Genomic DNA, 21,688 nt, shown 5'->3' with positions numbered 1-21,688 from the left:
GTAAAAGTGAAATTTCTGCTGCATTTGGTAAAGCTGCACATTGTAAAACGCCAGAAAGAAGAGGCACTAAAAGCAGAACATCACACAAACCCCAAATCACTGGAAGACATTTTACTAGTTTGGAAATGACACAAGGACAGGAAGGGTGCTGAGGGCAGGCTGTGCTCCTTTCCCAGGGATAACATGCAAAGAACTAAGAAAGACAGGTCTAGAAAGGGCTATAGGTGTCTGGCACTTTACTGTCCCCCAGAGAAGGGCGGGAAATGACCATTTATTCATCCCCCTACACCTCCTGGAGTATTTTCTACATCTTTGAGTTTTACAAACTTAGGAAAGGAAAATATCAGCTCCTGGAGTTTGAAGATTCTCGCAGGGTTTCATCGACTGATATGGATTAAGACAAAAATATCACATCAAAGCCACGATGCCCCACAGCTGCTGTAGAAGCAAAGACTGTGATCTCCACACCTCAACTCAAGCTTTTAGAGGCTTGGGATTAAAGACAGGGTTTGGGCTTTTCACGTCAGCAACCTTCAACAACACCTGCTAAGGCAGTTTCAGACTCACCTCCCTGTCGAGCCCAGCAGCCACGGTGACAATGTCCCCTGTCTCGCTGTTGATAGTGAACATGTTTTGGGAGGGGCTCTGTGGGGTCTGGGTGACAATCCTGTACCTCACCATCCCGTTGGCCGTGGTGCCGTCGTCCGCGTCGTTCGCCGTCACCGTCATCACGTAGGTCCCTGGAACGAGCCAAGAGGAATCATCAGTGCTACCTCACTGCAGGGCACGCTGGGGTCCCACTGACCTGGGGCTGTGCATTTTGTTCAGAAATGCTATGGAAGAGACACCTCACTGCAATCCAGCCAGCCAGGCAAGGCGAGGATTATGGAAATAGCAACACTGCTGAGATAGATCATCTGGAAGGATGCTGATTACATGGAACTGGTAGATAGAGAGAAGTCATGTGAAGGTATCTATGATTAACTTCTAATTCTTTCAGTGATTGTAAGTTTTAGGGCAGCATTTTTTTTTGTCCTATAATTTCACAGATTCTCACAGGAGATTTTTTTCCTATCCAATCACTGCATTCACATGCATTCAGAAGTAGAATTTAATAGCAGAAAGCCCATCAGACTTCTCAGCAGCTTCAGAAGGACACCATCAACATGCCCATGCCCAGTGCAAGAAGCAACTGCCTGCTGCTTCCAGTTCTTGGAGAAACATCCACCTTTCTTGTCCCTCCAGGATTTAAAAAATCCATTTCTGCAGAGCAAATACAACAGCTGCTGCCCAGCAGGACAGAAAATCAATGATTTGGTATGTGTGGCCAGTGATGTATTGAATTGTTGGTATGTTTCTTGCTAATCATCAGTGTCTTCATTTGCCTTGCAAAAAACAATCCCTACATTCTCGATACTGTCGGAGTGCACTGATGCACTGACAGGCTCATTAGCACTGGAGTTTGGCAGCAGGGTGTTTTGCTAAAGTGGGAAATTATCATTATGAGGGTAAAAGATGTTACTTGATTGGATGGACTCCTGCAGCTGCGTGGTCCTGTGACCCCCCCGAGCTCGTAGGGCCCAGCTTTACACTTGTCATACTGGTGGGAGGCAACGAGCAGAAGGGCAGGCACACACTGCTCAGACAAGGCAATCTGCAACAGTGCATGAATATGATGATATGAGACCTGAGAAGAGGAGTGGGAGGCAAAGAGAGACAGCAAAACCAGACATAACCTCGTTTTGTGATCACCAAACCCAACAGCATCCATGAAAAGAGGGAAGGTGCCCCTCCAACACTGCACATTTGGGAAGTCTGAGCACACGGGCCAACTCATGAGCCTGCAGTGCTGGAGAGATGCAAAGTGGTCCCAGTGAGAACCTGAGCTGACTCCAGATGGAGCCACACGTGGCTTTACAGAAAGAGCTGAGATTGTTCTGGTCTCTGGGCTGGATGTGAGCCATGGGCAAACTTGAGGACATGTGGCTGCATCAGCACTGTGCTGTGTCTCCTCTGGCACACTCAGGTCCCCAGCCTGGTCACACTGGGAGCCACCACACTCCCAGTCCAGAAGGACCAGAGAGCTGGAGAGCTCATATCTGTTTGCAAAGGACTTGAAAAATACCCCATGCTCTAAATAGGCAGATCTAGAAATGGCTGTAGCATTTTGTACCTTAGCCAAGCGTCTTCAAGCCACTCAGCACGTAGGAAATCCCACCCCCAGTACCTTTCCCAACTCTGTTTCTCAGTATTAGCAAGAAGTTTGTATTTTTGCACTTGTGTGAAGTAATTTGCTGATCTTCCATCTGCCTCAATCAGGCTCTTTTTGTTCTCACTGGTGATACATATATTCCTGTGAGTTTCCTTAGTTCAATAAGAATTATAGATTAAAAAATAAATGAATGTGTAAAGCAAATCTTAATGATGAATACATTCCTGTTTTTCTGCAATAATCCTGATTCACATTTGTGAAATGAAAACAAACTATTCAACAACTTTAACATTCTCCCGATCAATAAACTTCAGAAGACGGAAGGAACACTGAATTGAAACAAGGCTGTGCAAGCAACAAATTTTCTCTATTTTCTCTACAAGCATTCGTTTTTTGCTCTTTTGCAAAACCAGTTATCACGAGACAGCTGATACAAATAATGAAACCAACCCTTAGATAACTACAGGGAAAATGCACAGGAGAAATTTAAATAGGAAATATGCTGAATGAGATGTTTGATTTGGAATTTATGTTATCTTAATGCATTCAATACTGAAAATATCTTTGAACAGAATGTCAAAACCTGGGGCTAATGAAAACACAAGCGGAACAGGAACACAGAATCTATTTTAGGACACGTGCAGTCTTAGGATGTATTCCAAAAAACAGGTGGTATTTCATGATGCACTTCTAACTCAAAAAACAGCTCTGAAAGTAATTTCCAGGTTCAGACAAAGGCACCCCACAACTGTGGTGCCTCCTCGTGTGGGATGTCTCAGACTGCACTGTAGATTCCAAAATTACCCAGCATATGTGAGAAACGGTGAGTTCCCAGCTTGGCAGGGGAACCTGACAGGCTGCAACTGCGGTGGGAGGGGTGGGGGGACAGCAGCTGTACATGGGTGGAGAGCATGGAAGGTTTCCCTCACTCTTTCTCTGACCCTTTTGCTTCTTTCCTGTGGTGTAGCAACGGACTGAGCACATGTGCTCCAGAGAAAAAGGACAATTTCAACAGCATTTGACCTACACTTCCATAAAGGGAGATGGGGCTGGACAAATGTCTCTGAAGTCATGAACTCAGCACCGAGGAGCTGTATGTCAAGAGGCAATCTGCTCCCCATCTCCTATCTTTAATTTCGATTATGAAACCCAACCACAGAGAAAATAAAGAGAGGAACTTGGCATTAATTACTATCTTGTAACTTAATAAAACGCCCTCTGCAAAGGGCCCTGTGTGGCTGCAGCACATGATGGAGCTGCAGCAGCCACTTCCTTCCTGGCTCTCCCTGGGGCTGCCTGTCTGGCCACAGTCTGCTCTAAAGTGGCTGCAAATTGCTTCTCCCTCCCCACAGTCTGGACAGTGGCTGTGTCTCCCCTCCCTTTCCTGTGCACACACTTTTCCCACCTGGCAGTGTTGACTGACAGCATCTCCTGCTCCCCGTGCTGAGGGCACCATCCCTAGGGATGGCTCCTGAGGGATCAGCTGGTGTAACTACACCCCTGCCGATGTTCCACTTGGTTTGCTTTGCATTTAGCCTGTCTTTAAGCAAGATGTATCCTCCAGATACCTGTGTGCTGCACTGAATGACACAAACACAGATCTGTGCACAAGAGTATTCAACAGAGTGATGTGGATATACACAGATAAAGTGTCTGACATCCTCTGGGTGCTGCATAAACTCCTGCACCATGCTCAGATGGTTGGTGATGATTTAGCTGCAATAGAAGTAAAAAATGTCATAGTTCTATATCCTTTGCATGGAGGTACATCTTCATGTAGTTTATATTAAAATAAAGGCAATATATCCCTGTATCCAGCCCCTAACACTACACAAATTAGGCAAATACACAGTGGCAGAAAACACAGCTCTAACACACCTGAGGATTGAAGCTGGTATTGTTTGGTTTTAAGTGACAAAACACTGACTGCCCAATCTGGCCCACAGGATGTGTGTGGAAATCAAAGTATTAACAACACCATATTTACAGCCCTGTATCCTACCCAAACAGAGACTAGGAGCAGCTACTACAGATCAGAAGCAATGAGAAAATTCCTCCAAGTCTCAGTCAAGACCCCCAGTCTGTACTCTGCTGATTTTGTATCAGACCCTGCTGGTGGTGATGAAGCTACAAGAGTAGGTTTAACAAGTGAAAACAAGGAGGATTTTATACTTTCAGTGCCTGAGAAAAGCATCACCTTTATTTTTCTGCTCTGCAGAGCTTGCTCTCAAGCACACTGACAACATTAAATGAATGCATAAAGTGCCCAAGCTCAGAAATTTGCCCCAGCCTGTGCAGTGTATCACAGGACGAATACCCAGTGCTGATATAACAGATATAGATTTGATATAACTGCATTAAACTGCACACCTGGCCTAACTCAGGTACATAACCTGTTGAAGGAAAACCATTTCTCATCAAATAAGGCACATGGTACGTTAAATAAAATACCAAACCTAGTACATCATGTCAATAGTAAATCAAATTTGCTTCATGTTGAACAGCTCTTCTGAGCAGCAGATTGAATTACCATGCACAGCTAGTGATGACAAGATTACTGTGCATTAGCCTTCATTAACTAATGTGCAGAGTTCATATATCACCTGAGTTAAAATTAATGGATGGCATGACGAAGGAGATCTATCAATAAAAAGCAAGACCTCCAGAATCTGTAACTTCCCAATGCATTCCTTTTGATTTCCCAGAGACTGTTACCTCCCAGATGTTATTTTGTCAAATGAGATGGTTTTGTTTCTAGCCATGGATAAGACACATGAGAGAAATGCTTGAAAGCAACCCTTATGGAAAATATTCCCAGTGGATTAATTAAAGTTTCTACAGGATGGGCAAAAAAAAGCCTTACAGAACCTGGAGGAATGGAAGAAAAGGGAGATAATTTATACCTGTACAATAAATTTTGTTTGTCAATTTTAAAATGAATTGCATCTCCTTCTAAGAGGCTGCAAAGAGTTTTTGCTAGATTCACCATATCTTATTCCATCTGTACATGCTAAGGAAAAAGAAAAGCAAAACAAGAGAGAGAGCTGCCCTGAGCATGTGTAAGCAGATAAGCACAGTCATAAACAAATGTCCCCCTCAAATCACTCTGGAATCTGAGAATCAGCTCAGTTCTTTGTAGCTCAGATAATCCCAAAGCATGCTGAGGGTTGCTAATTCCCCTCACGTTTTCTGCAATCTCTGGTCTCCCATCTATGCAACTTCATTTCTCCATAAAGATGGAGCTTGCAGGAGTTTAAGGCACACAAACAATATTTTGGCACAGTTGTGCTCCTGAAGTCTTTGTTACAATTGCTTTATAATTGCCATTTTTCTAAGCTGGTTTGATATCCGTTAGTTAGATTTAATGCATGTTAAAATAAAGAGCTAATGGGCACTTACCAGGAAACCAACAAAATATAAAAATAAAAACTCCTTTCACTTTGCCCTTTATCCCACGTCACTGTAAAAACACACAATCCTCTCAGCCTTCTCCTATGATATAAACAAAAATGCTAAAACTTCACCCACTTTCTACTAATAATGCTGCTTCTCTATCTAGCTTTATCTTACAGTTTATGTTTTTAAATGGCTGGTAAATGGCTACAGAATCATTAAAGGTTGGTTAACCTTCTCAGTCTAATTTTGACCTACAGGATAGTTAATTTAATCATTCTCCCATAGAAAAGGACAGAATCATTATGTGCAGACATGTGGTGATAGCCACATTACATTAGATCTTCATTAACCCAAGTTAATAATGGCTTTGTACTAATGGAAACTTCCCCTTACTCCTCATTTTTTCCCCCCAAACTGGAAAGCTCACTTAGTGAATCCTCTGCATCTGATGCTAGACAGAGAAAACAGTAAGAGTTGTGAGAAGATTAAATACTGAAGAACAGTGTACAATTCACAGCATTTCCTAAAACCAAGATTTTCCACTCAGGACAGTTTCCTGATATTTGTTTCCTTCCCCACAGAGGATGGGAATCCCATGCCCTGACTCGTAACACTTGACTCTTTAGGTGATTTGACTCATTGGAAGACACACAAGAAAATCAAAAGCATCAAAACCAAGTTCCAATGACAAGTATGATGGGATCCTGAAAAAGTCCTCTGAGTACAACTCAACTTTCTGCAGTGTTAAAGACTAAAGCATTTCATTTAACAAACCTGCATCCTCGAGTCAAAAAAATTTAAATGTATTCTGTGGGTGATGTAAAACGATTTCACACACTCATTGTTAAGGGTTTCAAATGAAATTGGGTAGCTGACCCAGCAAGGGTGCTGAGTGGAGTCACAGAGGTGAACAGGAACATGGACAAGACATCAAGATGACAGAAGTGAGTGCAAGTACTGCAGGTGTAATAAATTGCAAATATACTTAAATTAAACTGCATCCCACATGCTCTGGATAAAAGAAAGAAATAGAAGCAGCACTTCCCTTCTGAATGATATTCTTTCCGTTGTAACTGATAGCTACTGTCATTCTCCTTCACCATAATTTTTGTAATCATTGGCAAATTTTGACCTTTCAAGCAGCTAACCTAATTCATAACGGATGCCACTTCCTAATTAGCAGAGACATTGGATTCTCAGCTTCAGACAGGGCAAGAGCCAACCTAATGAGAATAAAGAGAGGGAGCAGGTCTGGAGAGACAACAGAGAGAGCTGAGGAGGCTGCTGCCACCCCGGACGGAAATAAGAGCTCCTTATTGTTAAAAATGGGATAAATACCTCCGGAGAGCCAAGGAGCAGATGCACTGACTGCAGCACACACATGGCCCTTGCCAGATCTGATGATCACTCCCCTCCAGCAGCCTGCAGCCCACTGAGATCCCCTTACCCCATAGAAATCCCACCAGGGTGGGCAAAGGCACATCCAGCCTCTGAGCTGCAGAAATTCACGAGGTTCAGCTCTGCTGAATTCCTGCACGTGCAGCCTCTCGATTTCCTGGGCTAATTGAAAGAAGGGGGAAAGCATGAACTACTCAGGAGAAGGAATCCTGAACATCCCCACTGAGCTGTGCTCAACAGCCAGGTTTCATGCTGCACTGAAGGCATGTGTGACTCCAGAAATCATGCTGCACACAACCTGACACTGAACATCTCCTCCACAAGGCTTCAATCCAATCCCTGAATTTTGATACTAGAATATAATACCATATAAAGTGGTGGAATGTAATATAAATGTTATTATATGTATCATGCTATGCTATTTGTAACTGCTGGTTGAAAGGAGGCAGAGTGTAGGCTATTACAGTGTTCAGTTGTAACTCCCTCCTACACTGGTGTCAGACTATCATTTCCACTTTTTTTTCCTTTATATCAACTTGGCCTTTTTTTTTTTTTTTTTTGAGGGAAAACCCATTAGTCTTGGGATTTGCATTTTTTTCTCACTTACAGTCCTATAATTCACTTCCTTGCTCTTGGGACTGGATGCTTCTGGAAAGGAAATTAAGAGCACAGATTTCATAACCACTCACCTCGAAAGAAAATGGAAAGCACTACCACATGAGTCTGCAGAAAAACAATTTCTTATCTTAAAATTGTGCTTGGCTGAGCAAAAGAACTTGAAAAAGAATATTGTGTATCCTAAGTCTGCGTGTAATGTGTGAGAGAATAGAATCAGGCTGGACAAAGCCATTCTTAATAGTATATAAAGTGCAAGGATAAGAGCAGCACCTGCTCAGGGTGCAGGAGATGGCACTACCATAGAGTAATATATTCAAGCTTGGAATGGATTCAGAAGTAATGCACCTAACCTGTGAATACCTCAGGGATGAATGGGAGAATCCATTGAATCCTACTCTGACCTTCTGGAATATTTTACCTGTGCATGATCTCTCTGAAATATTCAGCATTTGCATGATTTTTAGTTTCTAGTGCTACAAACCAGAACGTGGGCAGCCCCATCCATGAACCTGTAGAGGTGCTCTCTTGAATTGGGACCTTCCTAAATGAAGAGTTCTAAAATTAATTTACCTCCAAGCTGGAAAAAACATATTGAATGTTTTGACTACAAGCAGCACTGTGTCATTTTTGGAATGAGTTGCAGTGGCAGGAAGAGGGTTTTTCACTCTGTGTCCTGTTAATTTTTTAAAACGAAACATCTTTTCAGATCTCATCCCTGCCACCCAGCAACACCTGCTCTGTTCCTTCACTGAACAAACAACCAGGCACACCAGGCATCTCCTCAGGAATTGCACTGTCAGGTTGGAGAAGAGGAACAAGCCAGAACTGCAGAATCCAAATTCTCCCCATGAATATATATACGAATGCAACTATATGCCTTAAAAGATTAATTTCACAAGCCTTAAATTGCAGTTTAATTTGAAAACTAATTCAGCCTCATAATTGGCTTTCTGTTCAAATCACTGAGGCTAAAGATTTAAATTCTTAATATTCAGATGACTTTTGAGTTTCTGGCCCCATCTGTGCATTAGTCCATGGTGTTAATCTCTGAGGGAATCTCTGCTGGCATAGAAATAAAATAAACAAACTGGGACACTAGTAGAATAATCGGCTTTTTAAATCCTTGGGTTTTTTTTATATACTGCTTATTTTTTATGAGATTTCTTTAACTCAATTTGCCACATATAGATTTGGCTCCCAGCTATTTCATTTTTCACGTGGCATGTTATCAACAATTATTCTATCAGAGTTCCATGGACTCAGGAGGAGATGGAGAAATTTTAAATTACAACATTTCTCATGTAAGAAATACTAATATTCCTCTATTTTCGAGGACTCTCTGTACTCAGTACTCTTTCACACCACTCCCAAGAAGGGTGGGAGGAGTAAACTATCCTGCAAAACTCCAGGAGAATGAAGGGGCTGGACAGAGTTTAAAACAAGTCACTTGGGCTTGTGCTATTGACTTGAAAGGGACCAAGATACATCCAGAGAGTTAGTGAAGTGGAAAGGATGAATGGGAATGGAAAAGGCCAGTCTGACAGGAACAAATTGTTTTGGAGAGATGAGTTAATTTTTGACAATCTTTCTGTTAAAACAAAATAGATACAACCCAGAGCAAAGCACTCAAGTCGCTGCAGAGCATTTCACATTGACCTTTTCAGAACTGAACGCTTCAGTTAAGTAAGACATCCACATCCTTCCACGAGGAAGGGTTTGTGGTGGTTACAGCAAAACTAAGCTTCTGCACAGATGGAAATAATCCTTCTCCATCACACTATTGTTTTGTGATTAAATTTCCTTTCTTCTATCATATTTAAGCATTTTCGTGCCATCTTATTGAGTAATTTTTTTTTTGGAACTGTATGAATTTCTCCTGGAAGAGCCCTTGCCAGGGACACTGCTGGGACCCTGCACACCCAGCAGCTCAAGTTCAGGGGCTGTGCTCATGGCAGGCAGCAACTGGTGCTGCACAGAGGGCAAAATCCCACTCCAAGCCCCAGTTCCTCCCTGCTGTAAGGAGCTGGTGTGATGCAGCTCAGAGATGTGGGCATGGAAAAGGCAGCAGAATCCTTGCAGGGCAGGCAGCTCTGCACCCATCCCGCTCTGTCAGCGCTTGAAAGGCAACGCGGCTCCGGGAGAGCTGTGCTGATTAACGCTGCCAGAGGGAGCAGGGGAATTGCAGCTCCAGCTTGCAGCTGCATTTTTAAAACTTGGCTGTGTTCTTCACACAGAGGCAAAGTTCAAAGAGGCAGAACATTATTCAACATGAGTAAAACATGGTCTTTTAAGATACACTTTCAAACAGTGGCACGTTAAATCAAAACAACTCGTGGAGAGGGAGAGTGAGGAAGAAGGATGGTCCTGTGGTAAAGAAAATCCTGCATCACTACTCCTGTTCTGCATTTTTGGAAGGGCCTGCTTTTACATTTAAATTGCCCAGCTACTTGACCTGAGGCTAGATAAGCTAGACATGCATTAAACCGTTTTTCCAGAGATTATCAGAAAAGGAAAGAGATGCTATTCAATTTAAGAGCCAGCACATCTGAGGATGTCCAGGGGCCAGTTCTCACTACAGAGAACTTCACCAAGAGTGAGCTCCTGATTTCAAGAACACTGTGCTACGGCTCAAGACACTATTTCAATTAAGTTATTATAATCTTAGCCAGCAACAACAACCTATTATAATTAATAATACTTGATGATTTCTATTCCTGCCAAGGGTTGCTTCAAGGTGACTCGCAGAGAGCGCGCTCCTTGGGAGCCCGGGCTGAGTGCTCTGCAGGCTGGGAAGCCCCTTCACTTAAACCCCATCAGACTGTCTAATGAGTCTCTTCACATCGCTGCCAATTTTTCCAGCTCTTGGACAATTTCGTGTATTTGTATTCCAGGCTAAAGCAAGCTTGTTTCTGCGGGAGGCTGAGTGCCCAGCAGTGCCACGGTGCCGCAGGCTGGAGCATGCCTCCTCCAGCATTCCCCTTTCCTCGGCTCACTCCACCCTCTTTGGGCTCTGGAGTCAGTAGGTCACATCTTACTTGGCCACCTCCATGCCCTGGCCTGGCACACACACTGCAGCTCCGTGCTCAGCTCAGAACACAGCCCCAAGCTCTGTTCCAGGTCACCACATCCCCGCCCCAAGCGGGCACCAGGCTGTGCTTGGCAGGGCAGCATCCTGCAGGGACAGCCGTGCCTGCCGTGCACACACAGCCCTGCCTCTGCTCCAGAGCGCTGGGACAGCACCACAGGGCCCTTTCCTGCTCACTGGAACGGGATCTGCTCTATTGATCCTGCTGAAGCCTTCCCGGGGCTTCCCCCGCAGCTCAAGGTCACCGTGCCCTGCTCAGCCTCTGCGCATTTTTGATGGTCTTGCTCTGCAAAATTTCCATGGGTAGAGCTCGAGCTCCATATGTCCTTTTTTATCTGGGTTTTTTTTTTTATTAAATCTGGGCAAAATTCCGACTGACTTCAAACAGCCATTGGCTGCTCATTCTAGCTGCCCTCAGAGTCAGCATTTATTTAGGATACTCTAACACCTTTCTCATTAGAGGTGTGCAAAATTAAGAACGTTGCAGATACTGTCGTAATCAAGTAATCTTGCATTTTTAATCACGGCCATTATAAATGGGCATATGGAAGATGTGAGAAATAACAACTGCACAGGATATCCAGGGAAGCATTTTCACTCCTCAGGCATAGTTCAGCAGCACTGAGCAGAGGAAAATGAATGCTGAACTCCTGTAACATGTAATAAGATTTTTTGGTTTGCTTGAAGCATGGATATTCACACATATGCAGATTTATTTTTATAGATGCATATACATATCTAACTTACTGTTGAATCAGTACTGAACAAATTTTGCTGTTACCTCAAATAATATGCAGTGTCTCTCATTCCTCAACTGCTTCCAGAAATCATCATGAGTTCTGGTCACGTATTTCTTCTCTTGCAATGGCTGGTGTTGCACCTCCTTAGCTGTTACAATATTCTGAGGCATCCTGAGCTACTAAAAAGTTTCAAAATATTAGTAAGATCTACCCTCAGCTAAATACATTGTCTACACCTGTCTCTGCACAGAAGAGGGACACATAATTTTGAGGCAAAGGAGGAGCAAGCAGATATTCGCTTTAACTCTGTGACCTCTCCATCACTTTCTCAAAGGCACAAGATCATGTTTCTTGCCAAGCACATGGAATGAGGGCCTCTGATACCCAAATTCCTAGGAGGCTCTACAAAAGCAAGGAAGAGAAATTCAATACTAATACAAACCTTTAAAAGAATACTGATTAAACAGCAGAGAAAAAAAAAAAACCCCGACAAATACATCAAAGACAAATGTAATTGCTTTTGAATAAAAACAGATTGCTTTCTACCTTCCTGCCTTAAAGGCAAGCACACCAGCCTGGGATAGAGAATACCAAAAAAACACTGCTAGAAGCAGAGGCACAAGTATTTTGTAGGCAAAATTATCCTGTTTTATTTAATAGCTCAAAGGCTTATCTGGATTTCAGACAAGAAGAGGATGCAATTTACTGCTTCTCTGACAGATGAACAGAGCTAGTTAAAACATTTGGGAACGCTTTGAATATTGATCTGTCCTCGAATAAGATGTAAGAAATTTGATTTGCTATGGAAATGTTGTATCAATCTTCAAACCTTCGTATGCCCCAAAGTGGCCTTCAAATGAAAGCTGGAGAAATTCTCTGGGGAGATGTCACCAGAGCTGTCAGCTCAGGGACTTCTCACGTTCCCTGCTCCGAGCAGGACCAGCATCAGGACTTTGCAGCTGGGACATCACCACGCAAAGGAATCAAGGAGGGAGCTATTCCCTGCTCAGAAATAATGTCACATTCTGTCCCCACCACGTGTCCCCCGCTGCTGCCTGTCCCTCACAGTGCTGGGAGACAATCAATCATGGCTGTGAATCACCTTGTTAAAAACTGTGCCCACCGGAGACTTCCCTGTCACACCTCCGGCAGCCCAGCCACTGTGATAAATGTTTGCTGACACAAACCAAAGTCACGGGGTATTTAACCCCTCAGCTGGCAAACAACCAAGGAGAGAATGTAGGAAAAAAACTCCCTCTGATTTCAGGAGACTTCCAATTGTACTGGTGGCACGGAACAATTTATGTTCAAAGAATGGATACATCCATTTTAGTTACACTCAGCAATGAGCTAAACCAAGCCTGCTCCCATATTGGAAACTGCACGGTTACACCACACTTAAATAACAAATCAACACTAGAGTTGGAAATAGAACATTAAAGACCTTTACAGCTCTGTTTTTTCCAAGCATATAAATGTGCTCATGTAAAAATCATCACTTTTCCCCATACAGATTACACCCTCACTGATTTTTCACCCATAAATTTCCTGAAATTCAACTTCAGGTTTTTCCCTGTTTTACCCTCTGTTAGAAAAGTCTGTGGGGACAGAGGATGAGCCTGCAATTTCAATGTGAATATTCCCACTTCTGCAGGTTTGCATCAAGTCCCAAGTAAGAAAGTAATTTCTTGAGACAGAGCCTTCTTTGGAGTCTGACTGGATGCCAGATATTGAGTTGGCAAATGACTGAATTAAATATCAAGGAGGAGGATATTGAGCATTTGAGACACAGGGTCAGTGAAAGGCCACTGCCAGACTCTGTAATTAGAATAACAGCCCAGTACGTGTGCAATGAGTGCATGAGAATGGCACTACAGAGCATCACTCTGCAAAACTGCTGCTTTTACAAACTCCACAGCCAGGAAGGGACCACCAGGGTCCATCCCAAACCTGCACCTTCTCTTCATCCAGAAAAAGAAATATCAGATTGTTCTCACCTCCATCAGTCTTCCACCAAGAGCAAACCCCTCCCCATCCCCTGCGTTCCCTCCCAGCAGAGCCCAAGCCACCTCACCAGAGAAATGGCTGAAAATCTGTGAAACTTGAGACCTTTTTTCAACTGTACCTGGTTTAGAGCCTTCATCAACAGATCCATTATAGACTTGGTTGATGAACTCTGGCCTGTTGTCATTCATATCAATCACGTAGATGTAAAGGTCAATGGGATTCTCCACCTTGTTTCCATTCATGTCCACTGCATGAGCCCGGAGCTGGGAATGAGCACAATGAAAGCACAATATCAGCAACTGCATTTGCTGCAGAATGAGAGACTGTTTTGCAAGGATTGACTTTACATCATAAATGCTTTCTCAAAATTGAAAGGAGCCAGTATCTAATTCCAGCAGAAAGCACTGACATGGTTTCCATCTACACTCGACTCACAGACAGTTTTTCAGAGCTTAATATAATATTGAAATAATATTTTAAGAGTGATTCTCAGTGGAAACACTTCAATGCTGGTGTAGTGATGCTATCCTATCCCCTTCACAGCTCACAGACCACTCTATTTTAATTTTTAAGACATATTGAACCTTGTCTGACAATTTGAAAAGCAAATTTTGCTTGGTTCCAAATAAAGTGAGGAAATTATTTTGAGTGAGAAGTTTCTTATGGGAACCTGCAGCATTTCACACCCATAATACTAGGGATTAGTAAGTGAAGAGATTTCAGGATGATCTTAGTAATGTTTATTCTTTGTTTAATCATGGTCTCCAGGAACAGCAAGAGCTACTGACCCCATTGCTCTGTGCACCAAAAGACATTTAAAAAGTCCCTTTCCTTCAAATAATGGGAGCCCCCATGGCACTAAGAATGCAATTTCCTCAGGCTTGAATAAAATACCCAGTGCTGAGGCATTTCAATAACCAGAGCTACAGTGTTAAGCCCTCAGTTAAACTGGAACTGCAGCTTTATCTTATTAGCAATAACCATCAGTAATAATGCCCAGAAACAACAGCATCTGTTTTCTGAACAAAAGAGACAGATACAGCATGTCAAAATGAGTAATTAATAAAACAAAGCAATCACAATAGTCTGGAACAATCAGTAACCAGGTGAAAAAAATGGATAGTTTTCTCATTAAAGGGAACAGATGGCAACTCTAAATGGTGGTGTGGCTTCAGGAGAACTCCAACACCAGGGGAGAGCTGCACGTGGGGAGGCACAGCCTGGCTCTGAGTGCTGCAGATTTTGGCCACCATCCCTCTTCATTCCAGTCCCTGTGAGCTCTGCTGAGCCTCCACCCTGCCAGGAGAACTGGGGACAGCACTTGGGATGGCTGTGTGACATCCCAGAGGGCTGGTGGGTGAGGAGCCAAGGCTTCAGAGCAGCTTCACCATGGGCTGGGCTGGAAAAGAACTTAAAGCTCATCCAGTTCCAACCCTCTGTGACAGACAGGAACCCTCCCCTGGACCACGTTGCTCCAAGCTCCATCCAAGCTGTCCTTCAGCACTTGCAGGGATGGGGCAGCCACAGCTTCTCTGGGCACCCTGTGCCAGGGCTGGCTGGCAGAGTGGGGCTGAAGGACAGGGGACACACCAGCTCATGCCATCCAGCAGGATGGAGGACTCTGGTCCCTCCCAGCAGTTCCCTACACCACCAGGCTGCTGCAGGGAGTCAGAGCTGACATGCCAGGGAGGTCTCCAGCTCCTCTGATGCATGACAAATAAATGTGCTAATTGCATTAGCCCTGGTTCCTGTCTTTCACTCTCACTGTGCTGGTGATTGATGCAACTTTCCCCTTCATGTATGGTGCTCAGAAGTCCAGAGCTTAACAAAAGGAACTGCACACCATTAGGATGGGCTGGATTAACATTTAATCAAGCAAAGAGAACAAACTGCCACGTGAAATGAGCTGGGAGAAAAACACTTTTTTTTTTTTTTTTTAAGGAAATTAACCAGCACGTTTTCTTTAAAGCCAGAAGAAGTCCAGCTTTGCTTTCAATACAGGGTGTACCATTTGTGTTTCATGACTTGCAATGCTCTTAATATTTGCATTTCTTTCCTACATCGGAACTGCTTTGGCTCCCACCTGTTGAGCTATCCTTCATCATGTCAGATGTAGCAATTCAATAACTTTACAGTCAGAGGTCAGACTGTCTTTGAAAAAAAGTAATTCAGAGCTAAAATTAAAGTTATTATCTTCAAATTGAGGCAGCACTGGGCTCTCTGTTACAGCATTTCCAGCAGTGGAAATGGTTCCATTCAGAGATAAAGCAGAGAGCAAAGCTGGTATCTCCCCCCTCAGATCTGACTCTCCCCCTGCAAATTTTTAATTACATTTGATAGCTTTTGTTTGAAATCTCCAGGAGTAAGGGATTTCTCAGCAATGCACATCTATCTGCTTGTTGCACTCACTGAGCACATGTACCCATCAGCACGTCACTGCCTGCACTCAAGGCAAAAAAAATTCAATGAGCAAGACCACGGGAATGTCATCAAACCTGTGGTGACATGCTCGAGTGTCCTGAGCCCAGCTGTGGGAGGCAGGGCAGTGCTGGGCACACTGCTGAGGTCACTGCTGTGGTCACTGCTGAGGTCACTGCTGTGGTCACTGGTGTCCTGACTCAGCATCTGCAGTGCCAGGAACGTGGCACTCCTCTCTCCTGCTCCTTTTTCTGGCCTGGCTTCAGTGAACATTTCTACTTTTTTCCTTTTCTGCTTGTTTGCATTCATTTTCTCAGCCCATACTCTGAACAATTCTCATGTGCCAATGCCTCCACAGCTCCCATGACATGTTGCTTCTCTGTGGTCAGTGCTAGCCTGAGCCAGAGGGTTGAATTTCAACTCCATGGGAGCTCTTCCTGCTAAAAACCATTCCTTGTTAAGAGACAATTCCTAATTAGAGCCCATCCTCAGCAGAGAGAGCCAAAGAAGGAGGGACTCCAGGGGGTCAATCTGTCTGCTGGGAAACTGCCTGGATCTCCAAGGCAGATCTATATTACATTTCCTTTCCTTAATTTATCTTCTCCCTCCTTCTCTCGTCCTACTTTTGGTATTCATGAGGCATTCTCAAGCTGGACAACACACTTTGTTCTGGAGCCATTCTTCAGTGGCTAAGATGGGGCTGATTTCTGGGAGGCACAGTCAGAGCCCACATGGTGCTCTGAGACCAAGCCACCTCTACCACCTCTGTTTTGGTGTTAAAGTGATGGAGGGATGAAAAGCAGATGCATGGGAGTGCTTTGTAGCACTGGGCAAGGCAAAGAGGGTGATGGTTGAACTCCATCAGACACACACATCATTTTGAGCTGGAAAACTCAAAATGAGTTTTCAAAATGACCAGTGAAAGGTCAGTGAGCATCACCTGGGCCACAGGACACAAGGGGCACGCACAAGTATTCACATGGGAGCTGGTGGGTGACTGAAAAGATAGTTAAGAAGCATTTATAAAGTTAGTTTGAAATATCTACGTTTTCCCCAAGAGGGAGAACATGACAGGAGTGAAGAAGGAATAAAATCAAATGAAATACCTTGCAAAGGATTCTGAAAAATTAATACACGCAGCCAACTAATCTCTAGCTGATGCATCACTGTGCTGTACCAGCCAAGGAGCTGGCTCGATATTCTTTAGCAAATATTGTTTAAAAGTGTGACAATTATTGCTATCATATTCAGCAGCAGCTACCACAGGTCTCTGAGGTTTTCCTACTGACAGTTTCCAGTGTAAATGTAGCTGTTGGCATACAAATGATTTGGTATCATGATTATTGATTACACTGGAGGCTGGTGGTATCTGAATGTAGTTAGTCAAAGTCAACACAGTGGATTGTGTTAAATATGAATATTACTTAGGCACTAATACTACTAATACAAATATACATTATCAATCAGTGACAGAGCCTTTAAGCAATAAGCATACAATGTCATGCCTAATTTGTGTGCTCTTAATTGTGATTAAAAGTTCAATTTAGAGCATTGTGACACAAATGCCTGGCATTATTCAACATGGTTCAAAATACTGGAATTAGCTCTTGTATGCCCTAATTTGTAGTAAAATTGTTTTTTTCCTTTGCATTTAGAACAACTCTTTGTCAATCTATACCCACCTGTTCTGCTCCAGCCATTTCTGAGGAAGTGTTTTAATCAGCCTGATGCTGACAGTGCACACAGGTGTCTGGAACTGGATTAGGACTTGCTTCAGAGTTTCCCTATAATGCATATTACTTGAGCACCATAAGCAATGATTACTTACTGACATGTTTATGTTGATGGCTTTTGAAAACAGAGCTTGAAAAACGTCTTGGAAAACTAAGCTACCAATTTTCTAACCTTTGTACTTGCCAGGCCTAAGTGAAGCTTAATATGAAACTGGTGTCTGGATCAGAAAAGACTTTCAGAGCCACTGATTCTGTCAGCAGCACAAACAGGACTTGGGGAGTGCTGCTAAATAAGGCCAAGAGAACTCATGCATATTAAATATCACTACCTGCTGAAACTCTCTTGGCATGCAGTGAACATTTTAGGGGCTGACTGCAAGGGGAGATGCAGCACACGCCTGCCACAGTAAGATGGCAGAGAAATGTGGGGAATGTGTCCCACGGCTGTGTGTGCCATGGCTGTGTGTCCCACCCCTGTGTGTCCCACGGCTGTGTCCCACCCCTGTGTGTCCCATGGCTGTGTGTGCCATGGCTGTGTCCCCCATGGCTGTGTGTGCCATAGCTGTGTGTGCCATGGCTGTGTGTGCCATGGCTGTGTGTGCCATGGCTGTGTGTGCCATGGCTGTGTGTGCCATGGCTGTGTCCCCCATGGCTGTGTGTGCCATGGCTGTGTGTGCCATGGCTGTGTGTGCCATGGCTGTGTGTGCCATAGCTGTGTGTGCCATGGCTGTGTCCCCCATGGCTGTGTGTGCCATGGCTGTGTGTGCCATGGCTGTGTGTGCCATAGCTGTGTGTGCCATGGCTGTGTCCCCCATGGCTGTGTGTGCCATGGCTGTGTGTGCCATGGCTGTGTCCCCCATGGCTGTGTGTGCCATAGCTGTGTGTGCCATGGCTGTGTGTGCCATGGCTGTGTGTGCCATGGCTGTGTGTGCCATAGCTGTGTGTGCCATGGCTGTGTGTGCCATGGCTGTGTGTGCCATGGCTGTGTCCCCCATGGCTGTGTGTGCCATAGCTGTGTGTGCCATGGCTGTGTGTGCCATGGCTGTGTGTGCCATAGCTGTGTGTCCCATGGCTGTGTGTGCCATGGCTGTGTGTGCCATAGCTGTGTGTGCCATGGCTGTGTGTGCCATGGCTGTGTGTGCCACCCCTGTGTGTGCCATAGCTGTGTGTCCCATGGCTGTGTGTCCCATGGCTGTGTGTGCCATAGCTGTGTGTGCCATGGCTGTGTGTCCCATGGCTGTGTGTGCCATAGCTGTGTGTCCCATGGCTGTGTGTGCCATGGCTGTGTGTCCCATGGCTGTGTGTGCCATGGCTGTGTCCCCCATGGCTGTGTGTCCCATGGCTGTGTGTCCCATGGCTGTGTGTGCCATGGCTGTGTCCCCCATGGCTGTGTGTGCCATGGCTGTGTGTGCCATGGCTGTGTGTGCCATGGCTGTGTGTGCCATGGCTGTGTGTGCCATAGCTGTGTGTGCCATGGCTGTGTGTGCCATAGCTGTGTGTGCCATAGCTGTGTGTGCCATGGCTGTGTGTCCCATGGCTGTGTGTCCCATGGCTGTGTGTGCCATGGCTGTGTGTGCCATGGCTGTGTCCCCCATGGCTGTGTGTGCCATGGCTGTGTGTGCCATGCTGTGTCCCATAGCTGTGTGTGCCATGGCTGTGTGTGCCATGGCTGTGTGTGCCATGGCTGTGTCCCCCATGGCTGTGTGTGCCATAGCTGTGTGTGCCATGGCTGTGTGTGCCATGGCTGTGTGTCCCATGGCTGTGTGTCCCATGGCTGTGTGTGCCATAGCTGTGTGTGCCATAGCTGTGTGTCCCATGGCTGTGTGTGCCATGGCTGTGTGTGCCATGGCTGTGTGTGCCATGGCTGTGTGTGCCATAGCTGTGTGTCCCATGGCTGTGTGTGCCATGGCTGTGTGTCCCACTCCTGTGTGTCTCACGGGAAAAATGACACTGGGGTGGCTCCCAGGACATCACTCAGTGCCACCTGTGCAGTTCCACAGGGGTTGGTTCAGTGCCTGCAGAGCCAGTTTCACTTTGTTCATGTTTTCAGCTGCCTCTGCGTCTGGGATGTCTGTGAGGTCCATGGAGAGTTTGTGCTCTGGTTTGGAGTGCAGACAAAAACAGATGATGCCAAAATACAGCTGAACTTGCAATCACTGGGAGTGCCAGCACACACACCACCTGGGCAGGGGCTGTGAGTCCCAGAGGCACATACAGCTCTGCATAGCTGAAGCTTGGAATGATCCTCCCTGAAAGTTCAAGAATGATCACAAAAACAGGGGAACTTCTGCTGCAGAACTCCTGATCTAATTAGAAAAAAATCTGTTTCACCTTAGGGAACGAGGGAGGTTTCATCAGACAAACGGCTTGCTGAATGCAGGGAGTGTTAGAACACTAGTATTTTAAAAATGGTAGTCCTGAAGCAATACAGATAATTATGCATAAGAAAATATGTGTTGAAAATGTGGGAGTTAATGAAACAGAACTCTTGATATGTAGCCTCACAAACACTTGCAAATTATTGTTCTTTCTTTTATAATTAGTTTTTAGATTACCTGGGAACAAAAGCAGCAAGGACAACACTCAAGAGTGACAGAGATGCTGAAAAGACTTGGTTCTGTTTGGGGCTGCATCAGACACAGAGCCCATGTCCTGCTGGGCCAGAGGGATCTGGAGTGGTGCCTTGCAGCTCCACTGACATTCTCCACCCTGCTGAAAAATAAAGCTACTAATTCATGCTAAAGGAAACTACAGCAGATATCAAACAAGTTTAGAGGTGGCCAAGCTCTCCAGTTCACATCCAAGCCTACACCTCAGCCACTGCTCTTCCAGCACTCAGTTCAAACCTGGCTCCACGTTGCCTTTCCTATCAGTTGGAGACTGGGCTCTGTGAAGTGCCATAAATTCATTGACTTCTTCAGACCCTCCACTAGCTAAGACTCTGGATTTTATCTTCTTCCTGGAAACTGGCCGAATTTTTTCTGGTTTCCAGCACTGCTCATTCCTCCTCTAAGTTTCTACTCCAGTGTTTGGGTCACTGCTTTGTGCATGGTGTATTTATAAAGGCTTTGTAAAGGGTTAGTAAATGAACCACTGCTGGTTCAAGAAATCATCAATCCACTGCTACTGAGGCTGAAGGATCTAAAGGTCATTTTACAGACACAACTTAAAATGTTCTCCATCACCTTCTACTGTTCTCCTAACAAAGGTTTTTCTATCATTCAGTATTCCTGTCTATAAGGTCTCCTAACATATTTATCAGTTATTCTCTCTATAAAATACATCTCCCTGTAACCTTCAGACTATGAATGTGCTTATTTACATATGGATGCCACTAGTTCAAGGTTTCTGTGAGGAACAGAAAAGGCTGAAAATCTTGCAGTATGTACAAGGCAGACTCATCCCATCACCTTTGACAAGGCATGAATTCAATTTGCTGAATTCACTGTGACTGGTAGGTTCAGTTTGCTTTTAAGGGGCACAGGGTTTGCTATGATGGAGGGCAAAATCTGTTTCATCTCATGTTTCTGACTGCGAGTTTCTGATCGCAGACATCACAGCGGCTCCATCAAAAATCTAAACTTTTTTATTATTGACTAGACTGTTATAATAACCTGGCACTGCTGAAACAATATCAACAACGCTGAGATGACACACACTTTATCTCAAATATTTCTTCTCCAAAACAACCTCTCTTCATATTTTCCTAGGCACAACAAACAAAATAATTGTTCACAGAGGATAAAATATTTTTTTCTTCAGATCTCCTTTTACCCAGGGGAAATCTCTTTTTCCACCCAACTAAAGAGGTAATCTATTTTCTTTATCCTTCCACCCCAGCCCAGAAGCTGTGTCAACATGGTTAACTGGATACCTGATAAAGCTGACAGAATGTGCATCTCTGGCAGTGCAGCTGGGGATGTGGTGTCAGTGGAAGTGACCCGTGCACCACGCTGACATTACAGCATCCCTGGGAAGGGCCATTACCATGCCAGGAGATGGGCTAAGGCTGATAGCAATCCATGAAACAACCTTTCACAACCACTCCAGGAGACAACCGGAGCACAGATGCAGAAAATGT

General features: G+C 44.6%; 1 protein-coding gene across 2 annotated transcripts in view; it reads right to left on the bottom strand.

The window, feature by feature from the left end:
* Positions 1-21,688, bottom strand: part of CDH4 (cadherin 4) — a 420,603-nt gene that overhangs the window by 77,571 nt on the left and 321,344 nt on the right. For both annotated transcript variants that reach the window (XM_088174755.1, XM_088174756.1), the window contains 2 exons: positions 13,575-13,719; positions 568-740 (listed from right to left, as the gene is read on the bottom strand). In XM_088174755.1, the coding sequence (XP_088030881.1) occupies positions 568-740; positions 13,575-13,719 (318 nt within the window). The remainder of the gene's footprint in view (positions 1-567; positions 741-13,574; positions 13,720-21,688) is intronic.

The sequence above is a fragment of the Sturnus vulgaris genome, chromosome 17 (genome assembly GCF_052056855.1).
Source record: "Sturnus vulgaris isolate bStuVul1 chromosome 17, bStuVul1.hap1, whole genome shotgun sequence".
Lineage (NCBI taxonomy): Eukaryota > Metazoa > Chordata > Aves > Passeriformes > Sturnidae > Sturnus > Sturnus vulgaris.
The sequence above is the reverse complement of the archived record's forward strand: the minus strand, read 5'-3'. Positions and strand labels throughout refer to the sequence as shown.